Genomic DNA, 22098 nt, shown 5'->3' with positions numbered 1-22098 from the left:
GGGTATACAGGTAAAAATAAAGTTTCCTAAAGCATGTTTTCACTGTTTGAAATATGAAAATGAGATGAGGAGAACAAGGAAATAAGAATCCTTTATTCAGTTACAGTCACAATAACATTAAAACATACATTAAGCATCAATATACACTATTTTTAAAACTCATTTTAAGTTGGGAAATTGTTACTTTTTACAACAAGAGAGCTTCAGCTTCCTGGAGAGCTTCTTCCATTTCAGCAGCCTCCACGGAAAAGTTCTCCCTTTCCTGCATCATATGTTCCCGTGCTTTAGTCAGTTCTGTCATCGTTGTTTGGATTTCCTGTAAGTGTGTAAAAGGAGGAACATTTAAAAGACACTCCAACCATCCCTTACATCAACTACAACAAAGTTTCTTGGAGTTTAACTCACCTCTAGCTGAGCACGTTGCTGTGATGCAGTGTCTCCAAACGCTTTTAATTCCTTCAGCAGGTCTGTGGAGACACTCTGAAATGGAGACGATGAAAGTTGTGTTTAATAGATAGCACTGCTTATGATAGCCAAAAGGCTGCAACTACGTTTGGAGCGTTATTTAGCCTCCTTCTCAACAAGCTAGTATGACATGTTTGGTACCAACCATCACTTCACTCTAGCTTGAAAACTGAGACTGCAACAACCTAAAAATTGCAAGTTGCATTAACGTGTTAAATAAAAAAGTGGCATTAAAATTAATTTGCGTTAACGCGTTATTATCGCAACTTTGACAGCCCTAGCTGTAACCTTTTATGTGTAGGATACAAGTATAGTGTAGTAGTGTTCATATATATTATCTAAATAGTGTTTAGTTATTTTAAAACCAGTTTTTTTCTTAATTGTGTGGTTAAGTGGCATATAACAAGTGCATGTTTATAGTTAGTTGTGTGAGTTTGATTGAAAGTTTGATAGAGCATATGACAAAAAATACATGTACATATAACATCAGGTAAACTGAAATAAAATGTACGTACCATAACTTCTTTTCTTTGACCTTCATTTTGTCGTGCAGCTTCTCCAACCCTTTCTCCTAAAACTAAGAATCAAAGTTATGTTATTTTCTATGAAGCAAAAATTAAGCAAAGAAAAACACATTTTGAAAACCGGGGATACGTATTCACCTGGATCTATGTTGGCTGCGACTAGGAGGACGTGACAGTCCTTCAGGTTTTTCTGTACATCTGCATTCTCCTTTTCAAGGTCACTGAACTGCAGCTCCAACTCAGCTACTCTTTGCTGCAATATGACAAGGAAAGAATTGCAGGAGGAGTATAAATACAAGTACTTAGTTAGGTATAAATACTTCATTAAAATGCTTCCTGCACCTGTGTCTCTGTGAGGTTTTTCTGCAGCTCCTCGTTGGTAGCCATCAGATGGTGATTTTGGCCCTTGAGCTCCGCCTGTTGTCCATACCTGGTGGAAAACCTACGGACATGTGCATGGAAAATAAGGCTGCTGCTCACTTGCATGTTCAGGATACGCAACATAATGTATTACTTACCCTTTGTGAGCTTTAGGAGCAACATTTTTTCTGTAAGACAAAGGTGAAAAAATGGAAGTCAATAGCTGTGACGCAAACATACAGAGTAAAGTGTTGATTAGACATTTCTTACCTTGGCACATTTTCTTTTTGAGGTTTAAGGATGCCTTCTGATTTTTGGGCATTTGCTGTTGCCGATACAGTTGCTGTGTCTCTGGATTCAGGTTTATTGCCCGTTTTCTTCATTTCTGCAGGTAACTGCACACCTGGAAAACACAGAATGATGTTAATCAGCTTTGTTTAGATAGATAGTTAGTAGATAGATAGATAGTAACTTTATTGATCCCGAGGGAAATTCAAGTTTGCAGCATCACAGTTCCATAGTGCAAAAACATGTTAGTAAAAAGGCAGTAATAAAGTTAGTAGTGCAAAGGACAAAGTACAAAAAAAATATACCAGATATAAAAATACAAGGAGATGAAGAAAACTATTAAACTGAATATAGTGCAGGGTAACAACTGTGATACAGGACTATTAAAAAGGTGAATATAGTGCAGAAGAAATTGTTAAAAGTGAGTATAGTGCATTATTATCCGTCCTGCAGACCGTCCTCCTTTGCAAAAATAGCTAATTCTGCTCACCTCTTGGGATTTTTGAAGACATAGCTCTATCTGTTGTGCAATGAAAGCAGTACCAGCAATGACAGAGGCACCTGTATGAAGAAACAATCTGATTAAGTATCATTTAGGCATTCCTGGAAAGCTTTACTGAGCCAACTGTTGAAGTATCATTTCCAAACATGTTCTGCTTAAGTGTATTCTAAAGATTCAACAGCTAAATCATGGATTACCAGGACATAAATATATATATATTCACTATTACGCCGAACATAAAAATGGACATATTGTGAATGGAGTCTGGTGTGATTTCCCAAATAACAACATTCATCAAAGTAACATGTAAAGCGTCTAGTTATCTTATCGTAGGTGCTAGTTAAGCGTTCAGTATTTAATATATTATAACTGAAACACACTAATATGTGTGATAATGGTTCAATAACACAACATCAACGCCTACCTTTATGGATAAACACGAGATGTGTCAACAGTTGTAAAAAACGAACCACACGAATTTAAAAAAAGTCCCGCCCTCTGTGATCACTTCCTGTTTGAATACGTAAGTTCCGGTTTGAATGCGTAATTTCCTTAAAGTACATTTCTAGTCGTCAGGAGGAGGTTTGTATTTCTAGATTAATCTGAGCTAAGTGCTGTATTTATTATTTTTGTTGTTGTTATTTTTGAGTTAACTTTACTGCACTAACCGACACTAAGAGCGAAATCAAGAAAGTAGACAAAAACTTAAATTAAAAAAAAAAAATAGTGCACTGCGTGATCACCTCCGGTTTGAATACGTCAGTTCCTGTTTGAATACGTCATTTCCTTAATGTACATTTCTAGTCGTCAGGTTTGTATTTATAGATTAATTCGAGCTAATTGCTGTATTTATTATTTTTGTGTTGTTGTATTTTTAGTTAAATTTACTGTACTAACCGACATTAGCAGCGAAATCGAGAAAGTAGACAAAAACTTAAATTTTAAAAATAGTGCACTGTGTGATCACTTCCGGTTTGAATACGTCATTTCCTTAATGTACATTTCTAGTCGTCAGGAGGTTTGTATTTATAGATTAATTCGAGCTAATTGCTGTATTTATTATTTTTGTGTTGTTGGATTTTTAGTTAAATTTACTGCACTAACCGACATTAGCAGCGAAATCGAGAAAGTAGACAAAAACTTAAATTTAAAAAATAGTGCACTGTGTGATCACTTCCGGTTTGAATACGTAATTTCCTTAAAGTACATTTCTAGTCGACAGGAGGTTTGTATTTCTAGATTAATCTGAGCTAAGTGCTGTATTTATTATTTTTGTTGTTATTATTGTTGAGTTAACTTCACTGCTTTTACCGAAATTAGTAGCGAAATCGAGAAAGTAGACAAAAACTTAAATTTAAAAAATAGTGCACTATGTGATCACTTCCGGTTTGAATACGTAATTTCCTTAAAGTACATTTCTAGTCGTCAGGAGGTTTGTATTTCTAGATTAATTTGAGCTAAGTGCTGTATTTATTATTTTTGTTGTTGTTATTGTTGAGTTAAATTCACTGCTTTTACCGAAATTAGCAGGGAAATCGAAAAAGTAGACAAAAAAACATTTAAAAAATAGTGTACTGCGCATGCGTGGAGGCGGCCAAATTCAAAACTGAAAAGACGTTAGCGCGTTGACGTTAGCCGCCGCAGCTCGAAGCAGCTAAAACATAAACTACTACTTTAAGTTAGTTATGAAGTAATTAACACAACTGTATTATATTGTAAAGCACGAGGAATTATCTCATAACAACTACAAGGTATGTGCTGTAATGTTTATTTGGTGTTCGGTTATATTTCTTGGTCATATTGTGAATGAAAGACGAACGTTAGCGTGAACTAACTACTAAAACCGCAGAGCAGTCAGTGCCATTGAACATCTTTGGTCTCATGTTCCTTCAACAATGCTCATACATTATGTATATATAAAGGGGGAAATCACACAAGTAAATGTAAAAGCAAAATGATAATCTGAGGCATAAAATAGTGCAGTTAAAACTGATATAAATACAAGTAAATATAAGATATTAATGTGAATGTAAATTTGTAATTTAGTTGATGACAGTACTTCAGATGGGAAAACTGAATGTAAGCAGGATGTAGTATGTATATGCATGATGAGAAGTAATATATGTACACAGGTGTAATCAGGAATGTAGTATGTAATGTAATAATGAGAAGTTGTAAATATATATATATATATATATAGAGAGAGATGTAGACAATAATGTTGTATGTATAGAGAAGTAATAAATATATGTGTGTGTATAGCAACTTGGTAAAAAATCTTTTAAATTAACAGAATTTTTTATTTATTATTAAAATAATAAATCATACACCAGCAATTTGGTAAAAAAACAACTTAAAAATTAACAGAATTTTTATTCATTATTAAAATAATAAATTGTACACCAGTAACTTGGTAAAAAAAATCTTCAAAATTAACAGGAATTACAATTCAAGTGTAAACCTTTTTAATGCAGCAACAAATTGGTCAAAGCTTAAAAATGGAATTAAAGTTCCAGTGTATAATGTATATTGTATATAAACATTGAATTGAATAAATCTGATCCATTGTCATCTTAAATATAATCATTTACTGCACAATCTGTGATTTTCCATATCAAGCTCTGTTTTCTTTTGTTCACAGTTGAAAATGGAGCCTCTGGATCCTGCCAAGAATGAGTGAGTGAAAATGATGTTGTTGTGAGAAAACAGTCGTGTATGCTTTGTGCCTGAACCTCAAAGCAACAGACTACACATTACCTAAAGGCCATCTTTGGACCTGACATTAACATTTATTTGTGATATGACTGTATTCACAATATAATAAAACACCCCACAAGCACATTATACACCAGAGCTGAATACTGTATTTCATGTTCTGTGTTACAGTGAAGGCGGTGGATTCTCCAGACGACGCATTTCTTCGGTCAGTGCTACAAATAATTTATGGACAAAGTATATATACTATATTATCATTAGCCTGAACCATAACGTCTGCAATTTCTCATTTTTAGATTTTAAAAGCACCACGGAAATCAATCATATTCCCTGACCCTCAGCAACAGGAAAATGTGGTAACTGGACTGCTTGATTTAAAAATGTTATAGTGTTAATATGTAAAACTGGGGATTTTTGAAGTACCAATTCTCACCCTAACAAGGATAAAATTGAGTGGTAATAACTTTGTTTATAGTTTTGTATTTTACTTTATATATTTTTTATTTTCACTAAGGTGGAGTGTGCCAAACCTGTGGAAAAGAGAATTTCAAGAAGAGTCAGTTTTGCCCCCGCCAACGATGTTCTCCTGTTCTCAAAGTGAGACACTAGAAAAAAAAGTCAGTTTTAATTTTCCACAAGGACATTGACATTTCAACCTAATCCGTATTTTATCTTTACAGGGATGTCAAAAATGCCTCGCCTGTCCGAAGTCCTTTACAAGAGTTAATAACAACAAGTAAGCATGTAATGTATGTATAAGTATGTGATTTTTTTGTATTATTATTATTTTGAACTGCCTTGTAATATTTGTCCTATGTTATTCCACAGCAGCGACAGCCACACAAAATAGGTAAGCTGTCTTGATCCTTTCCTTTACATATTCAGCTGTTAACCTCACTGACATGGACAAAAAACTTTGAATTTTAGATGCTAATCTTTGACTTACAGTCCTTCCAAACCAGTCTAAAATTGCTGTATTAAAGGGTGACTTTGGTATTTTTCAACTCTATTTTCCTATGGTTTTGTATATTAGTGACTAATAGAGACAACAATTTCCAAAACAGGTCCAGTATTGAGGGAGAACGATGTAACCTTTCGGCGTGATCCCGTCTCTTTGTTATTGTGTTTAAGTCCCGCTCAAGGAGAAGTCTGGTTGTCAAATCTGAATATCCGTATACTCTTGCTCAAATACATACAGGCAGCCATTGAATTCAAAGACCTCATCCACATTGTTGAAATCATCTTAATATTCAGCCATGACATTGAAAATCTTTTAGATAACACTAAGCTACGCTTTCTGTACTCTGCCATGATGCCACTTGTGTTTCCAACATGGATGTATTCCACTATTCCACCGTTGTCTTCCGGCAACACGTCAGCTCACCAGATTTCAGACTTCTCCTTGAGCGAGACTATTTCCATAATGTCAGACACTTGTAATAACAATCAGAGCCTGTCGTGGCAAAAACAATCACTTTTAGCGAATGTAAATGACGGTGCCAGCTTGCCCCAATAGCACCATATTGCAGCCTGTAAGCAGCCATCTACAGCTCTCTCCTTCAATACTGGACCAATTTCTGAAAGTGTTGTCTCCGTGTTAGTCAGTTAGACACAAAAACATGGTTGAAAAATACCAAAGTTACCCTTTAACAACATACATATTGTGTATTTGCTTTCTTAAGGGTCCAGGTGGCAGTCACTGAAGATGGGAGTCAACAAATTACGGGTATGGATATACATTTTTCAACTTCAAACAACTATTACCAGATGCTCACATTATTTGTTACAGTATAAGATGACTCTTACTAAATTCAAATCTTCAAATTTAGGAATGGAAACCCTTTTGAATGCTCCTCTACATGCTTCTCAACAAAGGGATAAGGTGAGCCTGAAGTCACTCTGCTGTTTTATCAGTGTTGTGTTTAAATGGTTAATTTGCTTTGTTAAGTTTATATGTATTATATTATAATGTTCATGATGCATTTTCATGTAAAACTTGATATTTAGTGACCGTTCATTGACATAAAGCTACTTCTCTTCACCAGGTCAACTTTGATACTCGGGATGACGTAGGGGAGGAAACGGTGATGTTTTCTACAGATGATGTATTCATGGACATGACCCAAAGTCACACTATAAACATTGCCAATGATGCCGAATCACGCGCAGATATTTCCTCTCTACCCACTAGAGGAGAGAAAACAGTGATGTTCACTGCGAATGATGGATCCACGGTTATGAGAAATGTCTCCTCATCAGCGCCTTCTTTGGATACTGGATTTGAAAACATCATCGCAAGTCTCTCTAAACCAAGTGGCCCCAGCGTTAATCCTGTGATCACCAGAATGATGCCTGCTGCTGGAGCATCCTCTGAAGAAACAACCGGCTCCCTGGCCCAGATTAAAACACAAAGGGTTAATGTGGATAAAGAAAATCAGGCTCCAGCTTCAGTTTCAGCTGTGATGGCAAAGTCTCTAAATACATCCAGGAAGATTGGGGAATTTTATGGAAGTGCACTCTGTCTAGAAGATGATTCAATCATCGATATGACAGAAGCTCAGACAGGCCACACCCTGGGATCCACTGATGATGATCCCTTTCAGTGTCTTTTTCCCACACAAGAAATGTACTCCCACCATGACAACAGAGCGTCACAGACAGCAGAGAAGACGACACAACAGCAGATCAGTAAACCACTGGCATCATTCAACACTAAAGGTATTCAATTTAGTATTTACTAACTGATTAATGGACTAAATATTCTATACTAATGTATTTCTTGCTTTGACTTCATACATGGCGTTTTGGGGATGCTGATATTATTTCACAACTTCTGATTGAATACAGTTTAAATAGCGTCTTATTTCAATTTCCAAATGTAGATATGACGTCTTCGAAGAATCCTTCTCTACATGCTTCTCATCAAAGACACAAGGTGAGTTTTACATATAGTTTGTTTTGCTGTTAGGTCAACTTCTATTGTTTTTAAATGTGCTATATAAATAAACTGACCTGATTTGACTTAATGACAGTTACAGATAGTATAATGGTATAGTTGTTTTAATGCTCTTCAATGTCTTTTCTTCTTCAGGTCAACCTTGATACAAAAGATGATTGCAGAAACAAAACAATAATGTTCACAGCAGGTGATGAGTTCATGGATATGACTCAGAGTCACATGGTAAACATTGCCAGTGGTTCATCAAATCGTCCAAACCAAAACTTAGACATTCTTCACACTCGTGGAAAAATGGACAATGCTTCATCTTTGGAGGAGAGAAAACGTGAGACTTGTGGTACGCCTGGCTCCTCAGCTAATGGTTTGGATCTGGGATTTAAAAACTTCGTGTCAAGTCTCTCTAAGCCAGGCTCCTCAAGTGGTAATCCTGCGATTGTCAGAGTGATACCTCCTACTGCAGCATCCTCTAAGGAAACTGTCGACACAAGCAGCTCCCTGTCCCAGCTTAAAAGTAATGTTGGTAAAGAAAAGCAGTCACTAAATACAACCAGGAGCTTTGGAGGATCATTTAATGAAAGGACGATCTGTCCTGAAAATGACGTGAGCATGGATATGACTGAAGCGCAGACAGGCCGTATTATAGGACTCACTGGCTCAGATGATTCTTTCCAGTTTCTTTTTCCCACACAAGACACGTACGCCCACAGTGAAAGTCTGGAGAAAAAAGAGGTCACTTCAGGACGGAAGAACCGTGACGTGCTGGGATCATCTAACCGCACAGGTATGGAAACCACAAACCTTCCTCTTTTCTTTTTTTTTACTCAAATGTAGACCAAATAATCAAGTGAGAGAGAAACCTAAAGACACCTGGAGACGATGAAAATGAGAATGGGAAATCAAAATTGTTTTTATTTTAGTAATGTGAATGATGATATATGGATTTAAAAACTAGGGAAGACTCGAATGCTTCAAAGCTTTGACCATTGCCTTAGTTGTCGACCTCCAAATCAGTATTAAAATGCTTCTTTTTTTTCTTTTTTTAATAAAAACCTATATTTTATAATATGTTTAAGACTAAAAACAACTTCAGAATGAATTATATTTATTGTTTTTTTTAATCTGGGGAATTTGGGTCTGATTGCTTTTACTAATTAGCTCTTCATCCTCATGTTGGCAGGCTGGACGCTAGAGTGTTGTGCTTAAATATTGGAATTGGGGTCAGATAAGCTGTTTTCTTTATGTTTGAATTGCTTCTTATTTCCCATTTCCACATTTAGGTATGGAAACCTCATTGACTGCTTCTTTAAAGACAAAGGTGCAAAGACATGAGGTGAGCTTAAACCTTTCCTTAATTTGATCTTTTACATATTTGTTTTCTGAAGTAATCACTACACAGCCTGCTTGCCCCAAATACTGCATCTTTATACTAACATTAGAGCTGCACTAATCAATAATTTTCTTGTCTTAACAATTGATGAATTAACTTAATGTAATGTGACAAGGGTGGCACCTAGTGACAAGCCCATATATTGCTCCATATCTGCTGGATGTGTAAATAGAGAAGTGTTTGCTAACATGTCCGCCATAACAACTTTATAAGTTGATAATATGTTGATGTTTTAATCTTGATTTTGCCCCAGTCGCCATCAAAAATTGTAGCTTTAAATACTGTATTTGTCTGAACATTTTTGTAACTTTCTAACTAACAGCATGTTGTATGAATTAGTTATTTTCGAGCATAACCTGACCCTAAATTCACGTCGCCTAAATAAACACATTTGTTTTGGTATAAAAAAAACATTATTTTATGTCTGTATTCCTCAGGTCATGTTTGATGCTGAAGACGACTCCAGAGAGAAAACAGTGAGGTTTACTGCTGACGATGCCGGTATGGATGTGACACGAAGTCACACTGTAAACATTGCCACCGATTTCGAACCACAGTTGCGCCAAAGTGTGGACATTTTACCTGCTTGCGGGGAGAAAACAGTGAGATTTACTGCTGACGATGCCGGAATGGATGTGACAAGAAGTCACACTGTAAACATTGCCACTGCTTTACAACTGCAGTCACGCCAAAATGTGGACCTTTTACCTGCTTGCGGAGAGAAAACAGTGAGGTTTACTGCTGACGATGCCGGTATGGATGTGACAAGAAGTCACACTGTAAACATTGCCACCGATTTCGAACCACAGTCTCACCAAAATGTGGACCTTTTACCTGCTTGCGGAGAGAAAACAGTGAGATTTACTGCTGACGATGCCGGCATGGATGTGACACGAAGTCACACTGTAAACATTGCCACCGATTTCGAACCACAGTTGCGCCAAAGTGTGGACATTTTACCTGCTTGCGGGGAGAAAACAGTGAGATTTACTGCTGACGATGCCGGAATGGATGTGACAAGAAGTCACACTGTAAACATTGCCACTGCTTTACAACTGCAGTCACGCCAAAATGTGGACCTTTTACCTGCTTGCGGAGAGAAAACAGTGAGGTTTACTGCTGACGATGCCGGTATGGATGTGACAAGAAGTCACACTGTAAACATTGCCACCGATTTCGAACCACAGTCTCACCAAAATGTGGACCTTTTACCTGCTTGCGGAGAGAAAACAGTGAGATTTACTGCTGACGATGCCGGCATGGATGTGACAAGAAGTCACACTGTAAACATTGCCACCGATTTCGAACCACAGTTGCGCCAAAGTGTGGACATTTTACCTGCTTGCGGGGAGAAAACAGTGAGATTCACTGCTGACGATGCCGGAATGGATGTGACAAGAAGTCACACTGTAAACATTGCCACTGCTTTACAACTGCAGTCACGCCAAAATGTGGACCTTTTACCTGCTTGCGGAGAGAAAACAGTGAGGTTTACTGCTGACGATGCCGGTATGGATGTGACAAGAAGCCACACTGTAAACATTGCCACCGATTTCGAACCACAGTCTCACCAAAATGTGGACCCTCTACCTGCTTGCGGAGAGAAAACAGTGAGGTTTACTGCTGATGATGCCGGCATGGATGTGACAAGAAGTCACACTGTAAACATTGCCACCGATTTCGAACCACAGTTGCGCCAAAATGGAGACTTTTTACCTGCTTGCGGAGAGAAAACGATGAGGTTCACTGCAACTGATGCAGCTATGGATGTGACAAGAAGCCACACTGTAAACATTGCCACCGATTTTGAACCACAGTCTCACCAAAATGTGGACCCTCTACCTGCTTGCGGAGAGAAAACAATGAGGTTCACTGCAACTGATGCAGGTATGGATATGACCCAGTGCCTCACTGTAGATATTCCCAGCAATTCAGTGTCGGATTCACTTCTTCCACACCGAGATTCTAACATTTCATCCACTCATGAAAACATAGATTTTCCTGTATCTGCAAAGAAGACCCATCGTCCGTGTAGAAACCGATCTTCATCAGCACAGGCTTTGGATCCAGGATTTAAAAAATCCCTGTCTAGGGCGAGTGGCCCTTGGGCTAATCCTGTGATTAACAAAGCAGTGGCTCCTGCTGCACCGTCCCCTCAAGAAACTGTAGACACAAATGGCTTCCTGGACCAACTTAAAACACAGAGGGCTGATGTGGATACTGAAAAGGAAGGTTTTGTTTCAGCTGTCATGGAAAAGCCAGTAAATAAAACCATGACGGAAGGTCCAGAGGACGATGTAAGCATGGATATGACTGAAGCTCAAACAGGCCGCATTTTGAGACAAACGTATACAGATGAGCCACCTCAATGCCTTTCTCCCACACAGGACTTGCACCCCAATTCTGACCATTTGAAGAAAACCGAGCTCACTCCACAACAGAGCAACGAAGCACTGGGATCATCTAATCCTGATGGCGTTGAAATCACAAGCCTTCCCGATTCTCTTGAAACTGGCACCAGGAAGGAACCCGAACCAAGAAATCTAACTTTATCACAGAAGATGGAGAGTTCACCCAGTGCTGTTGACCATGATGTTGATGCAGCGCCTTCACGAAAGGCTAGACGAAGGAGTTTAGCCAATCTTCAGTCAAAAGTCAGGCGTTTGAGCCACAAAATAAATACAGCCCTTGATACTATTGCCATGGACAGCTGTACAGCGCCTTTGCCTCGGCTGGAACGCAACATGGACAAAAACTCAAACGACAAAACCGAACCCCTACCTGTAACGGAGCCTGAACTTGAAATGGGTTTGGTAAACACCGAAGAAGATACACAAGCTCAATGTCTTATGCAAGAAGAACAACCCTCTACTACCACTGCAACTCCTTTCAACTTGAAGACTCAACAACTTATGTCAAGACTCTCAGTGGGAAGCTTTAAGGCGAAACTCCCCCGTAGGAGCAAACCGGATGTTTCAAAGAAGGTGAATTCTGTGAGAGAACATACACAGACAGTCAATGTTACGAAACAACTGAGCAACTTTGACGATGATTTGAGCAATATTCACAACGAAGAGCTTGGTAGCTATGAAGATGCGTCAGAAACGTTGGACATGAGTCCTCAGAAAGCCACTGAAGAAGTGAGCGCTTCTCCCGAGTTCAACATGGAAGAGCTTTTAGAGGACAATGCAATTGAACAGGACTTTATTAATGCTGTCCATGGAAAAAAGAGATCTCTGCCAGTAGATGAAAATATACTGGAGGATGAGAAGAGAATGAAAACATCCACTGAGGCGACCACTGACGTTGAAACGGTAGGTCAAATTATTAGAGTATCGTAAATTCTCAAATAATAGATGGAGTCTTTATTTACCTTGATATGCCTTAAATCCTTATGTTCCCTATTTTAATAGTATATTTATCATATGTCAGTGAGAAACCTCCCTGTTTCCTGATAAATGTATTGTTATTTACTGATTAATTTCCTGTTGACGCTTACTCAATACTTCCTTCATGTTTACCTGTTGTTCTGATAATTCTAGGATAATTAGTTACCATTAGTATATAGTCATGTAATACTCACCACTCTGCTGCAGTTATTGTCCTCAAACAGAAATGCACTTTTTATTCACTAATTATTCCCAGTCGTTTCCGTTTTGCAATTTTTTAATTTTGCGGTTAAATTCCTGTTTCAAATTAAAAGCCTTTCAGTGACCCAAAGGACATAATCAGTCATTTATTATTATTTATTTATTTATTTATACTTTGGCAGGTTCCGTCCTCCACAGTACTGATAGGATTAGAGCTCTGGAAATGTATTATGCTGAATATCTTCCCTTGAATACTGACTTTGATTTGAGAATTTACGGTATATTATATTACAGTTTCCTGTCATGGATATTCTTTCATTTGTTTTCTATTTTCAGTCTCATGTTGTGGAGTGTGATGGTAACATAACTGCAGCTCCAGGCATGATTACACAGTCCACAGACTACTCCAACAGCAGTCACACAGCCAGATATGAAACTACATTTGAATCAAGTAAGTTGTTATGGATTCACAAGAATATCATTAACATTATTTGGCGATGTTTTCCTGACATAATTGTGCTTCTCTAGATTCTCACTCAATTATTGTTTATTTTTTCAGCCTTCAAACAAAGCCTGTGTGAAGACTACACCACTGACATACAGAGGGTATATTGTTGACATATTTTATAAATGGATCTTTGAAATATTCACTTTTTATTCAGTTATTTATTGCCATGAATGTTTTGATTACAGAAACTCGACGATGGCACCATTACAGTGTTGGAGTTCTTTAAACTCTTCAACATAGACTTTGTCATCCATAATCCTCGGCAAAGCATCCTCCCTGGCAGAGTAAGTTAATCTTCATTAATGTTAAAACATATATGGAAAAGCAGCAGCCCAATGTGGTGACGTGACTTTTTATTTTTGTTTTTGCAGCCTTTGTCAGAAACAGATCACACACCGATGGATTTATTGAAAGACAGATACATCAACCGTCCTAAACAGATGGTGTATGAGACGGATGTCCTCAACCTCACAGAAAAAGTGGAGGGGTATGTACGCTTAAGATTGTATCACACATTTATTACTGAGATTTATACGCATAGTAGTTTGTCACATTTAACCGTATAACCTTGCGGTTTTTCTTCCCTGAGGGGTCATGTCATTAAAGGGATAGTTTAGGTGTTTTGAAGTTGGGTTGGAAGTGGCATGGACAGATACTGTTTTTAGAAGCTCAAAATAAAACACAGGCCTGTTTTGTCCTCTTCCCAGGTTGAAGGAGCGAATGTGGGACCTGGACAAACCACTGAAGATTGTTAATAGACCTTTGTGGGAAGAAGTGAGAAATGCATCAGAGAAAGAGGTATTAAAGGGAAACTCTTTGTTACCATGATGACTCAGTCATCAGTGTGAAAAGGAGTATAATTGTTATTTTGTTAAAAGGATGCATGTGAATAATTGTTTTTATTTAGTGATGCCCTTTGCTGAGTATGTACATGTAGCATATGATCATATCCCTGATCCTCACTCTGTGTTTGTTTGAATTCACAGATCACATCTTTGGGTGCAAAACTAAAAGAGAGAAATAGCCTCTTCAGAAAGTCGAGCAAAGTTCAGTCACATGAAATGAAGGAGGTGTTGTACTCAAACCTTGTGCAGGCTAATCTGGTAAGAGCCTTCACACAGAAATACTGAATTACAACATTAGGGATCTTTTGAGAACGTGGAAGGTTAAAGACATTTTTCATCTTTCCAGGAGGAGCAACAGACGTTGAGAGGAACGATTGAGGAAGCAGATGAGATGATGAAGAGTTTGGATGACTGTATTCGTGAATTAGAAACAGGTACGTGGGAACATGACTCATTAACAATGAATGGACAAATGATTCAGACCCGAGCAGAAGGTGAAACGTCTGTAATAAATTCTCTGTTTTTCCCGTCCTTTAGAACTTGCAGCAGTTGAAGAAAAAGGCTACGAAGACAAACCAAGTCTGAAATCACGTCAGGAAGGTAACTTGTAATACCACTTCATTATTTATTTATTTGTATTTTTATTTTTGTGAATTGAATACATTATTTTATTTTTTTTAATGTGCGTGAATTCAATAAGTTATTTATTTATTTATTTATTTCTGTGTACTTGAATTGAATAATTTATTTATTTTTATGTGCGTGAATTGAATACATTATTTATCTATTTATTTCTATGTGCTTGAATACGTTATTGATAGATTTATTTATTTTGTATGCGTAAATTGAATACATTATTTATTTATTTATTTTTATGTGCGTGAATTCAATAAGTTATTTATTTCTGCGTGCGTGAATTGAATACGTTATTCACGAATTTATTTATTTATTTTTTGTTACAGAAATGCAGAAAGTCACAGAGGCTTTGGCGGATAACGACCGGTGAGTTGAGAATATTAATAAGTATCTTTTTCATGATTAAGTACTATAAATATATAAATGTTTTTTTTATTTTGTTTCTTATTCTCTTCTTTGTTCCTGCCACAGACAAATATCCGAACTGGAGATCCAGAAGAAGCAGAATTCAAATAAACTGAACAGGCTGAAAGCGGAGACGAGGAACCTTGAGAGCCACGTCACCGTGCAGAATATGTCAGTTTCTGATTTTAATGGGTTTTCAGATCTTAAGTTCTGCTTTCAATAACATGTAGGACCTCATTTACAAAAAAGCTGCTCATGCTGAACCTTGAACCACTTTCATTTTACTACATTAAAGTGTGTTTTCTCTGTTACTCTCCTCAACTGTCAGGAAATATGCTTATTTTGACAGTAGTCTTTACAATAAATACAATTCCACAGCTCTGTGTTTAGCTTTTATATACAAAGATATTAAAGTAAAAACCTTTTTGTACATTTGTTACCTCAGGGTGAATGAATGGAAGTTTGCAGAGAAGAGAGACAACTGCACCGTCTACTCTTTCCTCCATGAGACCTTGCATCTACAGCTGGTGTATGAAAAGACCAATGGTAAGTGATCTTCAACAGTAGACATGCTTGTAAGGACTCTACATGGTGTACAGCATTCATACTGTTCCTTCTGGAATTTGTATTTTTAATTTTAAAGTCTACTTGTGCAGAAAAATAAAAGTCTCTAAAAGCTGACATTTGAACCATGTTGCACTTTTTAGCCACACTAATTTCAAGACCCGTGTATAGGTTCTTGTGACATCCCTAAGGCAGACATTGGGTGAAAGTGTTTTTGCAAACTGATTTGTGTTTTCGTTTACAGCAAATCTCAAGCTCTTTTTTATGTTTTCTCTATAATATTTACCGTTTTTTGTTGTTTTTTAAGGAAATGATGCAGATAATCAGTCTGAGAGGAAAATATCACACATCACATTCAAACTTCAACTTGATGGTGAGAAAAAAACAATACAAAATGTAGTGTGTTGATGTGTGTTTGGGTCAACGTGGATTCAAATCTTGATTCATGTCTGTGATCTCATCTACTAAATATTAATTAAATCTGGTAGTTTCTCAGTAGTTGTGTTGTCTTTATAATGAGGGTACAGTTAAATGTCCATTGGCATTTTGAGCATTGGGGACATTCTTGTTGCTGGTCATTTGTACAACAAACAACTACTGTACATTTTGTTTTCGAACTAGATGAGAAGTCGCATGGCCACGCCTGCCTGGTTCACAAACTGCTCTCTCGGTACATCGAGGGAGAAAGTGACTTGGTGGAGAAGTATCCAACGAGCAGACATGTTCCTCAGGTACGTGTGAATGGAGATTTGTTCAGTTGATTGATTCATGTTGTATATACAGTACACCTACTTATACTTTACTTATATAACATTTTTTTTTTTTTTTAATGGTCAGACTTGTTTAAGTGCTTTGAGTCAGTAGACCCAAAGTATTCTGTCTCAAATTTGTGTTTGTGCTTTTGGTGTAAATACTGTTTTAAACAGTTACTCAGAAACTTTCCACTCTTCCGTTGATGTAGCTGCTGCAGGAAGTTGGTCTGGTGGTGAGTCGCTGTCGTCTGCTGGGAGAGGAGCTGCGTCTGCTGAAGATGTGGGGAGGTGTAAGGCTCGATATTCTCGACATCAGCTGTGTGGACACTCGGTAAGAACTCTTCCCCACTAAAGGGGAACGTGCAACGTTTTCTGAGGCAACTTTGTAATGAAGTTAGCCTTTATTAAGGATGAATCGACATGGTTCCCAGTGACCAAGTGGCCTCAAAACCTGCAATAAAAGCACCACAGAAACTATTATAATATCATGATTGCGGGTCATTTGGTCCTCAACTAATTTAACTAACTTTCCATTGTTAATTAATAGAAAAAGTTCACATTACATTATATAACACGCTTTCTTCTTTTCTTCTTGCAGAGTGCACATTGTCTTCAGCCGTCTCAAGACATTGTCCAAGTTTGAGGTGATCTTCTCCGTCAGTCTGATCGACCGCCTCTGTGTCCTTCAAGTGCACAGCTTCAAAAACATGATCGGAAACACGACGTAAGTTTGACTCAAATATAATATGGTGGGAAATGCGACATTTAAATGCACTTAAACAACAATGTGTCGTGACAGCAAAATGATATTGCGGCTAAGCGTATCAGACTCGTTTTTCATTCAAACGTATGACGCAGATACGCTCTCATGTTAATCTATGCAGCTGTCTATGCCAGCTCAGTACAGGCTCGTATCTCAGCTGTGTCTCATGGGCGTAACCGCAACCTGAAACGTTTATTTACACTTCAAGTCTGTTCAAACCCGATAATACGTGCATAAATGCAAGGCTGTACAGCTCACTGTACAGAAAGTTTGGCTGCTCTTTTGCTGCTTGACGCTTTGAAATTCGTTGACAAGATGGAGCCGGTATAGACAGTTGACAACACTGAAGCAACACGAGCGCTCCGACATGTCGCTTGCAGTCTAGACACGAGGCACGAATATTTATGTGACATTATGCATTTCCTTACAAGCAATAATATTTGATATTTTCATGTATTTTCAGGATTCAACAGATTGAGGAGATCGTGGCGTCGTTCAGTCCAGCAAAGAACGTCCTGACGAAGATCGTCAAAAAGATTCATGAAAATCTGCTCTGTTGAGACCAGGAACTTTGATTCCAGTCGTTTGTAATCAAACTCTTGTACAGTATGTTGAAAAAATGAAAAACTTAAAAAAACCTTTGAAGTGTGGTTGTATGAGGTACTTCTACTTTACATAGTGTATTACTGACAGTAGATGACGATCAGCTTGGAGACACAGACAGGAGTTACCGCACATAACCAAAGCAATATATTGCTGTGGACGTGGCCGGCAGCACACAACCTCACAGAACACAGGAGTTACTGGTCTACTCTTCAATGGAGTCTGGTTGCTTTGGCGAGAGCATAGACGACGGCTAGACTGTATAGCTGTCTCTCATCAGTATATTGCTTTGCTGCCGTGTTGGTACTCCTGTCTGTTCTTGGTACCATCATCTACTGCAGGTAACACACTGACTATGGAGAAGTATCTCATATGACATCAGTTCAAATTATCCCTTTAACTGGATTTAAAAAAAATATTTTGCAAAAACATTTCATTGCATTTTGTTAATATTGCTATAATACAGGAAATCAGATCAGTTTTAACTACAGCCTCGGTCTTGTTCATCAGATGTTTGGCCAGATGTTACCAATATTTGCAGTCATTAACATTTAGGTGCCCAAACGTCTCTAAAAAAATACATTGACAAAATATTTTATAACAGTTTGTTCTTTGGTAAGATAGAGTGGAATACTTTTGTCGCAGCTACACTGCAAATGTTTGGTTATTCAAGTCATTCTCAGTTGTGTTAGCTATGTCATCTAGGTACAAAATTTGGTTAATTTATATTTGCTCAGTGATCATGTAAAACCATTTAAAAGATTAAACACAATTGTCAGTGCAGTAACTTCTGTGCAGTTTCCAGAGTCGCCTCTAGGTGGTGAACATGGGCCAAGCTTACACTTTTATTTTGCTTACAGTGTGTGTATATACGTCATATTTTGCTGTAACTTTGTGCAGTACTGAACATATGTAAATATATTTTTGCTATATTTTGTTCATAATGATTATCACTCTTAGTCTGATCTTTGTGCTTTTGATATTAGAGAGCAAAAATTGTAATAAAAATAAAATAAAATAAATGTACTCAAACGTTTTGATTAAAAGCATTTTATTTGATTCTTTTTAGATAGATAGATAAATTGTATTGATTCCCAAAGGGAGGTTACAGCAGCAATTTACATAGATCTCTCATAAATCTCTACAAATGTACATACCAACTACTTTACACGACAATAAACTACAATTTAAGATACATCTCTGCTGTGCAAATTGAAAGTAAAATATGTGTATTTCAAATTGAAGTAGAATGTGCTATTTGCTTAAATGGGCTTTCTTTTGCAGGATGCATTATCTCTGATTAATGCACACATTACATACTGTAGTCTTGTCTTAATCTACATCCTGTAGATTGAACCGTTATTAGTAATGGTAATGTATCATCAATAATCAAAAATCTCATTGAAATACAGAGATGGTGTCGGTATTGAGAGAGTAATGGGCTTTAAGACTGGTGTTACCTTCATCCACTTGAAAGGCGTGGTTGGCAAAAAATGTGAGAAGAGCTGAGATGTCAAACATCAACGTCGGTTACTCTGCACTTATTCTCCACAGCAAACCTTTGTCTTTTTAACTCTTCTGCATGCTGTCAGTGTTCTGCTACTCTTTGTAATGACAATAACCAAGCTGGCACTGTTCCCTTTGAAACTTCATTGGATTATTCATATTCATCACCCTAAATCCTACTCCCAATAAACCAAAGATGAGTCCAGAAAAAAACACTTCTTGGCTCATGTGGTACTGCAGCAAAAACAAAGATAGGGTGTGCCTTGCAGTAGAATTAAAGTCAAACTTGAAATATGGGTTTTTCTGATGAACATTGTATTCCCAGTCTCATTTACACCTCCATTTAAAGCATCACCTGCAAACTAGATATCAAACCGACCTTCAGTGTTAAATGCTGTTCTGTTGTTAGGCTCTAGAGGGCGCCATGGGCCTGTAAAATATATACATTTATATTCCAATGCCCACTTTAGTTTGAGAAAGCAATGTCTGCTTAAAGCCCCCTCCTCACAGAAAATGGTCTTAGTGTTGATATGAGTTGTGAGCAGTTGAACCAGCGTTTCTTTCCTGCTCAGATTGTTTAATGTTGTGGTTTTAGAGGCCTTAAATAGCTAGTATTTTATCAGGTGGGGAAGCAAAAATTAGAGGAAAACACATAATTTTGTGTAGTAAAAATATAGATTTTCGGAGCCTTCTTAAAAGCGTTTTACGTTCTGAAAAAACAAGTGAAATGATCTAGTCCTTGATTTTGAAATCTGGGATGTGCTACCCTATCACATTTTTATGCTTATTGGACTTTGGGTCTTGCACTCCAACATGAATCCCGTTGTTGAAGCGCAACCTCCTTTACCAAAACATATTTTAAAGTGTTTATAATTCTGAGGTAAGAATAAACTACAGTTGACCAATACTTTCGCGCAGTACAACATGTTGCTGCTTTTCATCTATGAAATGTAAACAACGAAGTTACAGGGAAAATTGACTTCTATTTTTGATTTTCGTATGTTTTTTTCATACATTTTAAGGCTAACAGACATCCTTGTAATCCTTCAGCAGTGACCAGCGAGCAGCTGCACCGCGGCATCAAACAAAGAAAACTCATCTGTGTAGCTGTGTGCTCTCTGGACCAACACAAACCTGATGTTAGTATTTAGCTGCAGATCTTACTGCTGCTGCTCAAAGCTCATTGGCAACAGCCAAGACATGACTGACATGGACAGTGTCCAGAGGTCGTCTGAAAGGTCAAACAGCCAGAGACAAGCCTCTGAGAGGATGTGTGTGTGTAAGGGGGGGCAACGACTGTCCACTCCTGAAGCCCCGACGTCAAAGGTCAAAGTGGACTTTCCAAACCGTCACCCTCGAGTGAGCCGTCAGGGGACACGAGTTCCTGCGTCCCTCCCCCAGAAACAACGGCTGCTGTCAAACCAGATAGAGGACAAGCAGGGTGTCCGGGCGGTGCGTTCGGGTGTCTTGACCTCGGCCTGGAGGTCAACTCAATTTCATTTCCATCGATCCATTGAAGGATTTTTCATTATTTACAAATGTGAAACTGAATCATTCATTAGATCATAACACAATACAAATAGGTATTTGCTCCAGTTGAGTAAATTTGTGTTATTGAATTTCATTAATGTTTGTCCTTGCGAATAGCTTGGTAGTGTGTGGTTGAGTCACTGTCTTTACCGTTTAAAAAAATACTTTGTTATTGGTCTGTAAAGAAAAAGCTCAATCCTAACTCACTTGTCAGAGTGAAAAGTTGATAAATGAAAATAATTTCATGAGCATTGCACTGTTTAGTTTCTTTTGCTAGGGGAGGTGCAGACAACAGGATTTCATCTTCAAAAACCATGAAAAAGCATCACTTACGATGTACGTATTTTAGGCTAGATGAAGCCTCCACCAGGTAAGATTCAAACGTTCTCGTAAAATGATCGGTGCTGATAATAGTGCCAATTATATCCATCTACAATCAATGTCATTTCAGTGTTGCCTCAATGAAAATACTGAGTATAAAATGTGAGACTAGCATTTTGCCAAATTGGACAGAAAAGAGATTGAGTGTTGATTAATCCACTTGAAAAATTACCAAATCAGTGTGTTTTGTCTTCTGACTAGACTTAGGCACAGCAATGCCAACGTTTACCAGGTATTTATGCCATATTCACCATTTTAGTCCAGGCTGTTCTCATACACTATTCGTAGTTAAAATAACTTCCATAGTTCCAAACGTTGCTTTATTTGTTACTTAACTTCCATGCTTAAGTAACTAGCACGTCTATTTTAACCCAAACCCACGATCTTTTCCTAAACCTAACCAAGTTGTTTTGTTGTCTAAACACCGCAAGGACTGGCGCAGGTGCACTGATCGTTCATGTTACTGGACATTTGTAGGAAAATGCACGAAACATAACAAAATAACTTTTCGGAAAATATCATACGAGCCGTTTTATCTCATTAGCATTCTTAACAGTTGCTGATTAGCACTAAACGCAAAGTACAGATGAGGCTGATGGGAATGTTCATAGATGTCTGGACATAAATTATATTTTATGACCAAATATTCAAGTTTTTGGCCTGATGATATCTCTATAGGTGAACAGAGTTAAAGTTATCACACGTCAGTCAGTTCTTACAAGAACAAATTTCATGGCAATTGGCAATAGTTCATAAGACATTTCACTCAAAACCACAAATATCAGCCTCATTGTGCCACTAGAGGAAAAGTCCCT

General features: G+C 37.7%; 2 protein-coding genes and 1 long non-coding RNA gene across 6 annotated transcripts; 2 read left to right on the top strand and 1 right to left on the bottom strand.

The window, feature by feature from the left end:
- Window positions 1-75: 75 nt before the first annotated feature.
- On the bottom strand, window positions 76-2706 carry knstrn (kinetochore localized astrin (SPAG5) binding protein). Its single transcript, XM_074616566.1, has 9 exons — window positions 2564-2706; window positions 2128-2198; window positions 1620-1752; window positions 1508-1537; window positions 1332-1431; window positions 1128-1242; window positions 981-1042; window positions 406-480; window positions 76-316 (listed from the first exon to the last, which is right to left on the bottom strand). Exons 2-9 carry the CDS (start codon window positions 2147-2149, stop codon window positions 188-190), a joined length of 666 nt encoding a protein of 221 aa, XP_074472667.1. The 5' UTR covers window positions 2150-2198; window positions 2564-2706; the 3' UTR covers window positions 76-187.
- Window positions 2707-3554: 848 nt separating this feature from the next.
- knl1 (kinetochore scaffold 1) lies at window positions 3555-18178 on the top strand. 4 transcript variants are annotated; one of them, XM_074616564.1, is made up of 31 exons: window positions 3556-3890; window positions 4781-4815; window positions 5026-5062; window positions 5151-5210; window positions 5369-5451; window positions 5535-5590; window positions 5683-5704; window positions 6537-6580; window positions 6684-6736; window positions 6900-7572; window positions 7737-7789; window positions 7946-8594; window positions 9091-9143; window positions 9638-9681; window positions 10564-12514; window positions 13127-13241; window positions 13350-13396; window positions 13484-13582; window positions 13670-13785; window positions 14006-14096; window positions 14285-14401; window positions 14490-14577; window positions 14681-14743; window positions 15106-15145; window positions 15251-15355; window positions 15630-15730; window positions 16056-16121; window positions 16370-16479; window positions 16710-16831; window positions 17099-17224; window positions 17727-18178. In XM_074616564.1, the coding sequence occupies exons 2-31, from the start codon at window positions 4787-4789 to the stop codon at window positions 17821-17823; spliced, it is 5310 nt and encodes a 1769-aa protein (XP_074472665.1). In that variant the 5' UTR covers window positions 3556-3890; window positions 4781-4786; the 3' UTR covers window positions 17824-18178. The 4 variants fall into 4 exon arrangements, with proteins under 4 accessions (XP_074472663.1, XP_074472662.1, XP_074472665.1 ...); XM_074616562.1 differs by having other exon boundaries at window positions 3555-3890; window positions 5686-5704; window positions 9638-12514; XM_074616561.1 differs by having other exon boundaries at window positions 3555-3890; window positions 9638-12514.
- Window positions 18179-18196: 18 nt separating this feature from the next.
- Window positions 18197-18711, top strand: LOC141756661 (uncharacterized). Its single transcript, XR_012591504.1, has 2 exons — window positions 18197-18524; window positions 18572-18711. It is a non-coding gene; the product is annotated as an uncharacterized LOC141756661 (long non-coding RNA).
- Window positions 18712-22098: the final 3387 nt, after the last annotated feature.

This window comes from Sebastes fasciatus, chromosome 18, assembly GCF_043250625.1.
Source record: "Sebastes fasciatus isolate fSebFas1 chromosome 18, fSebFas1.pri, whole genome shotgun sequence".
Lineage (NCBI taxonomy): Eukaryota > Metazoa > Chordata > Actinopteri > Perciformes > Sebastidae > Sebastes > Sebastes fasciatus.
The sequence above is the reverse complement of the archived record's forward strand: the minus strand, read 5'-3'. Positions and strand labels throughout refer to the sequence as shown.

Coding starts and splice junctions, on each gene's coding strand:
- knstrn (XM_074616566.1), bottom strand. CDS start 2,149: ATGTCTTCAAAAATCCCAAGAG. Junction 1,243..1,331: donor AAAACCTCACAGAGACACAG/GTGCAGGAAGCA, acceptor GTCATATTGCAG/CAAAGAGTAGCTGAGTTGGA. Junction 317..405: donor AGCAACGTGCTCAGCTAGAG/GTGAGTTAAACT, acceptor ACACACTTACAG/GAAATCCAAACAACGATGAC.
- knl1 (XM_074616561.1), top strand. CDS start 4,787: ATGGAGCCTCTGGATCCTGCCAAGAATGA. Junction 13,583..13,669: donor AAAGCATCCTCCCTGGCAGA/GTAAGTTAATCT, acceptor TTGTTTTTGCAG/CCTTTGTCAGAAACAGATCA. Junction 16,480..16,709: donor CGAGCAGACATGTTCCTCAG/GTACGTGTGAAT, acceptor CCGTTGATGTAG/CTGCTGCAGGAAGTTGGTCT.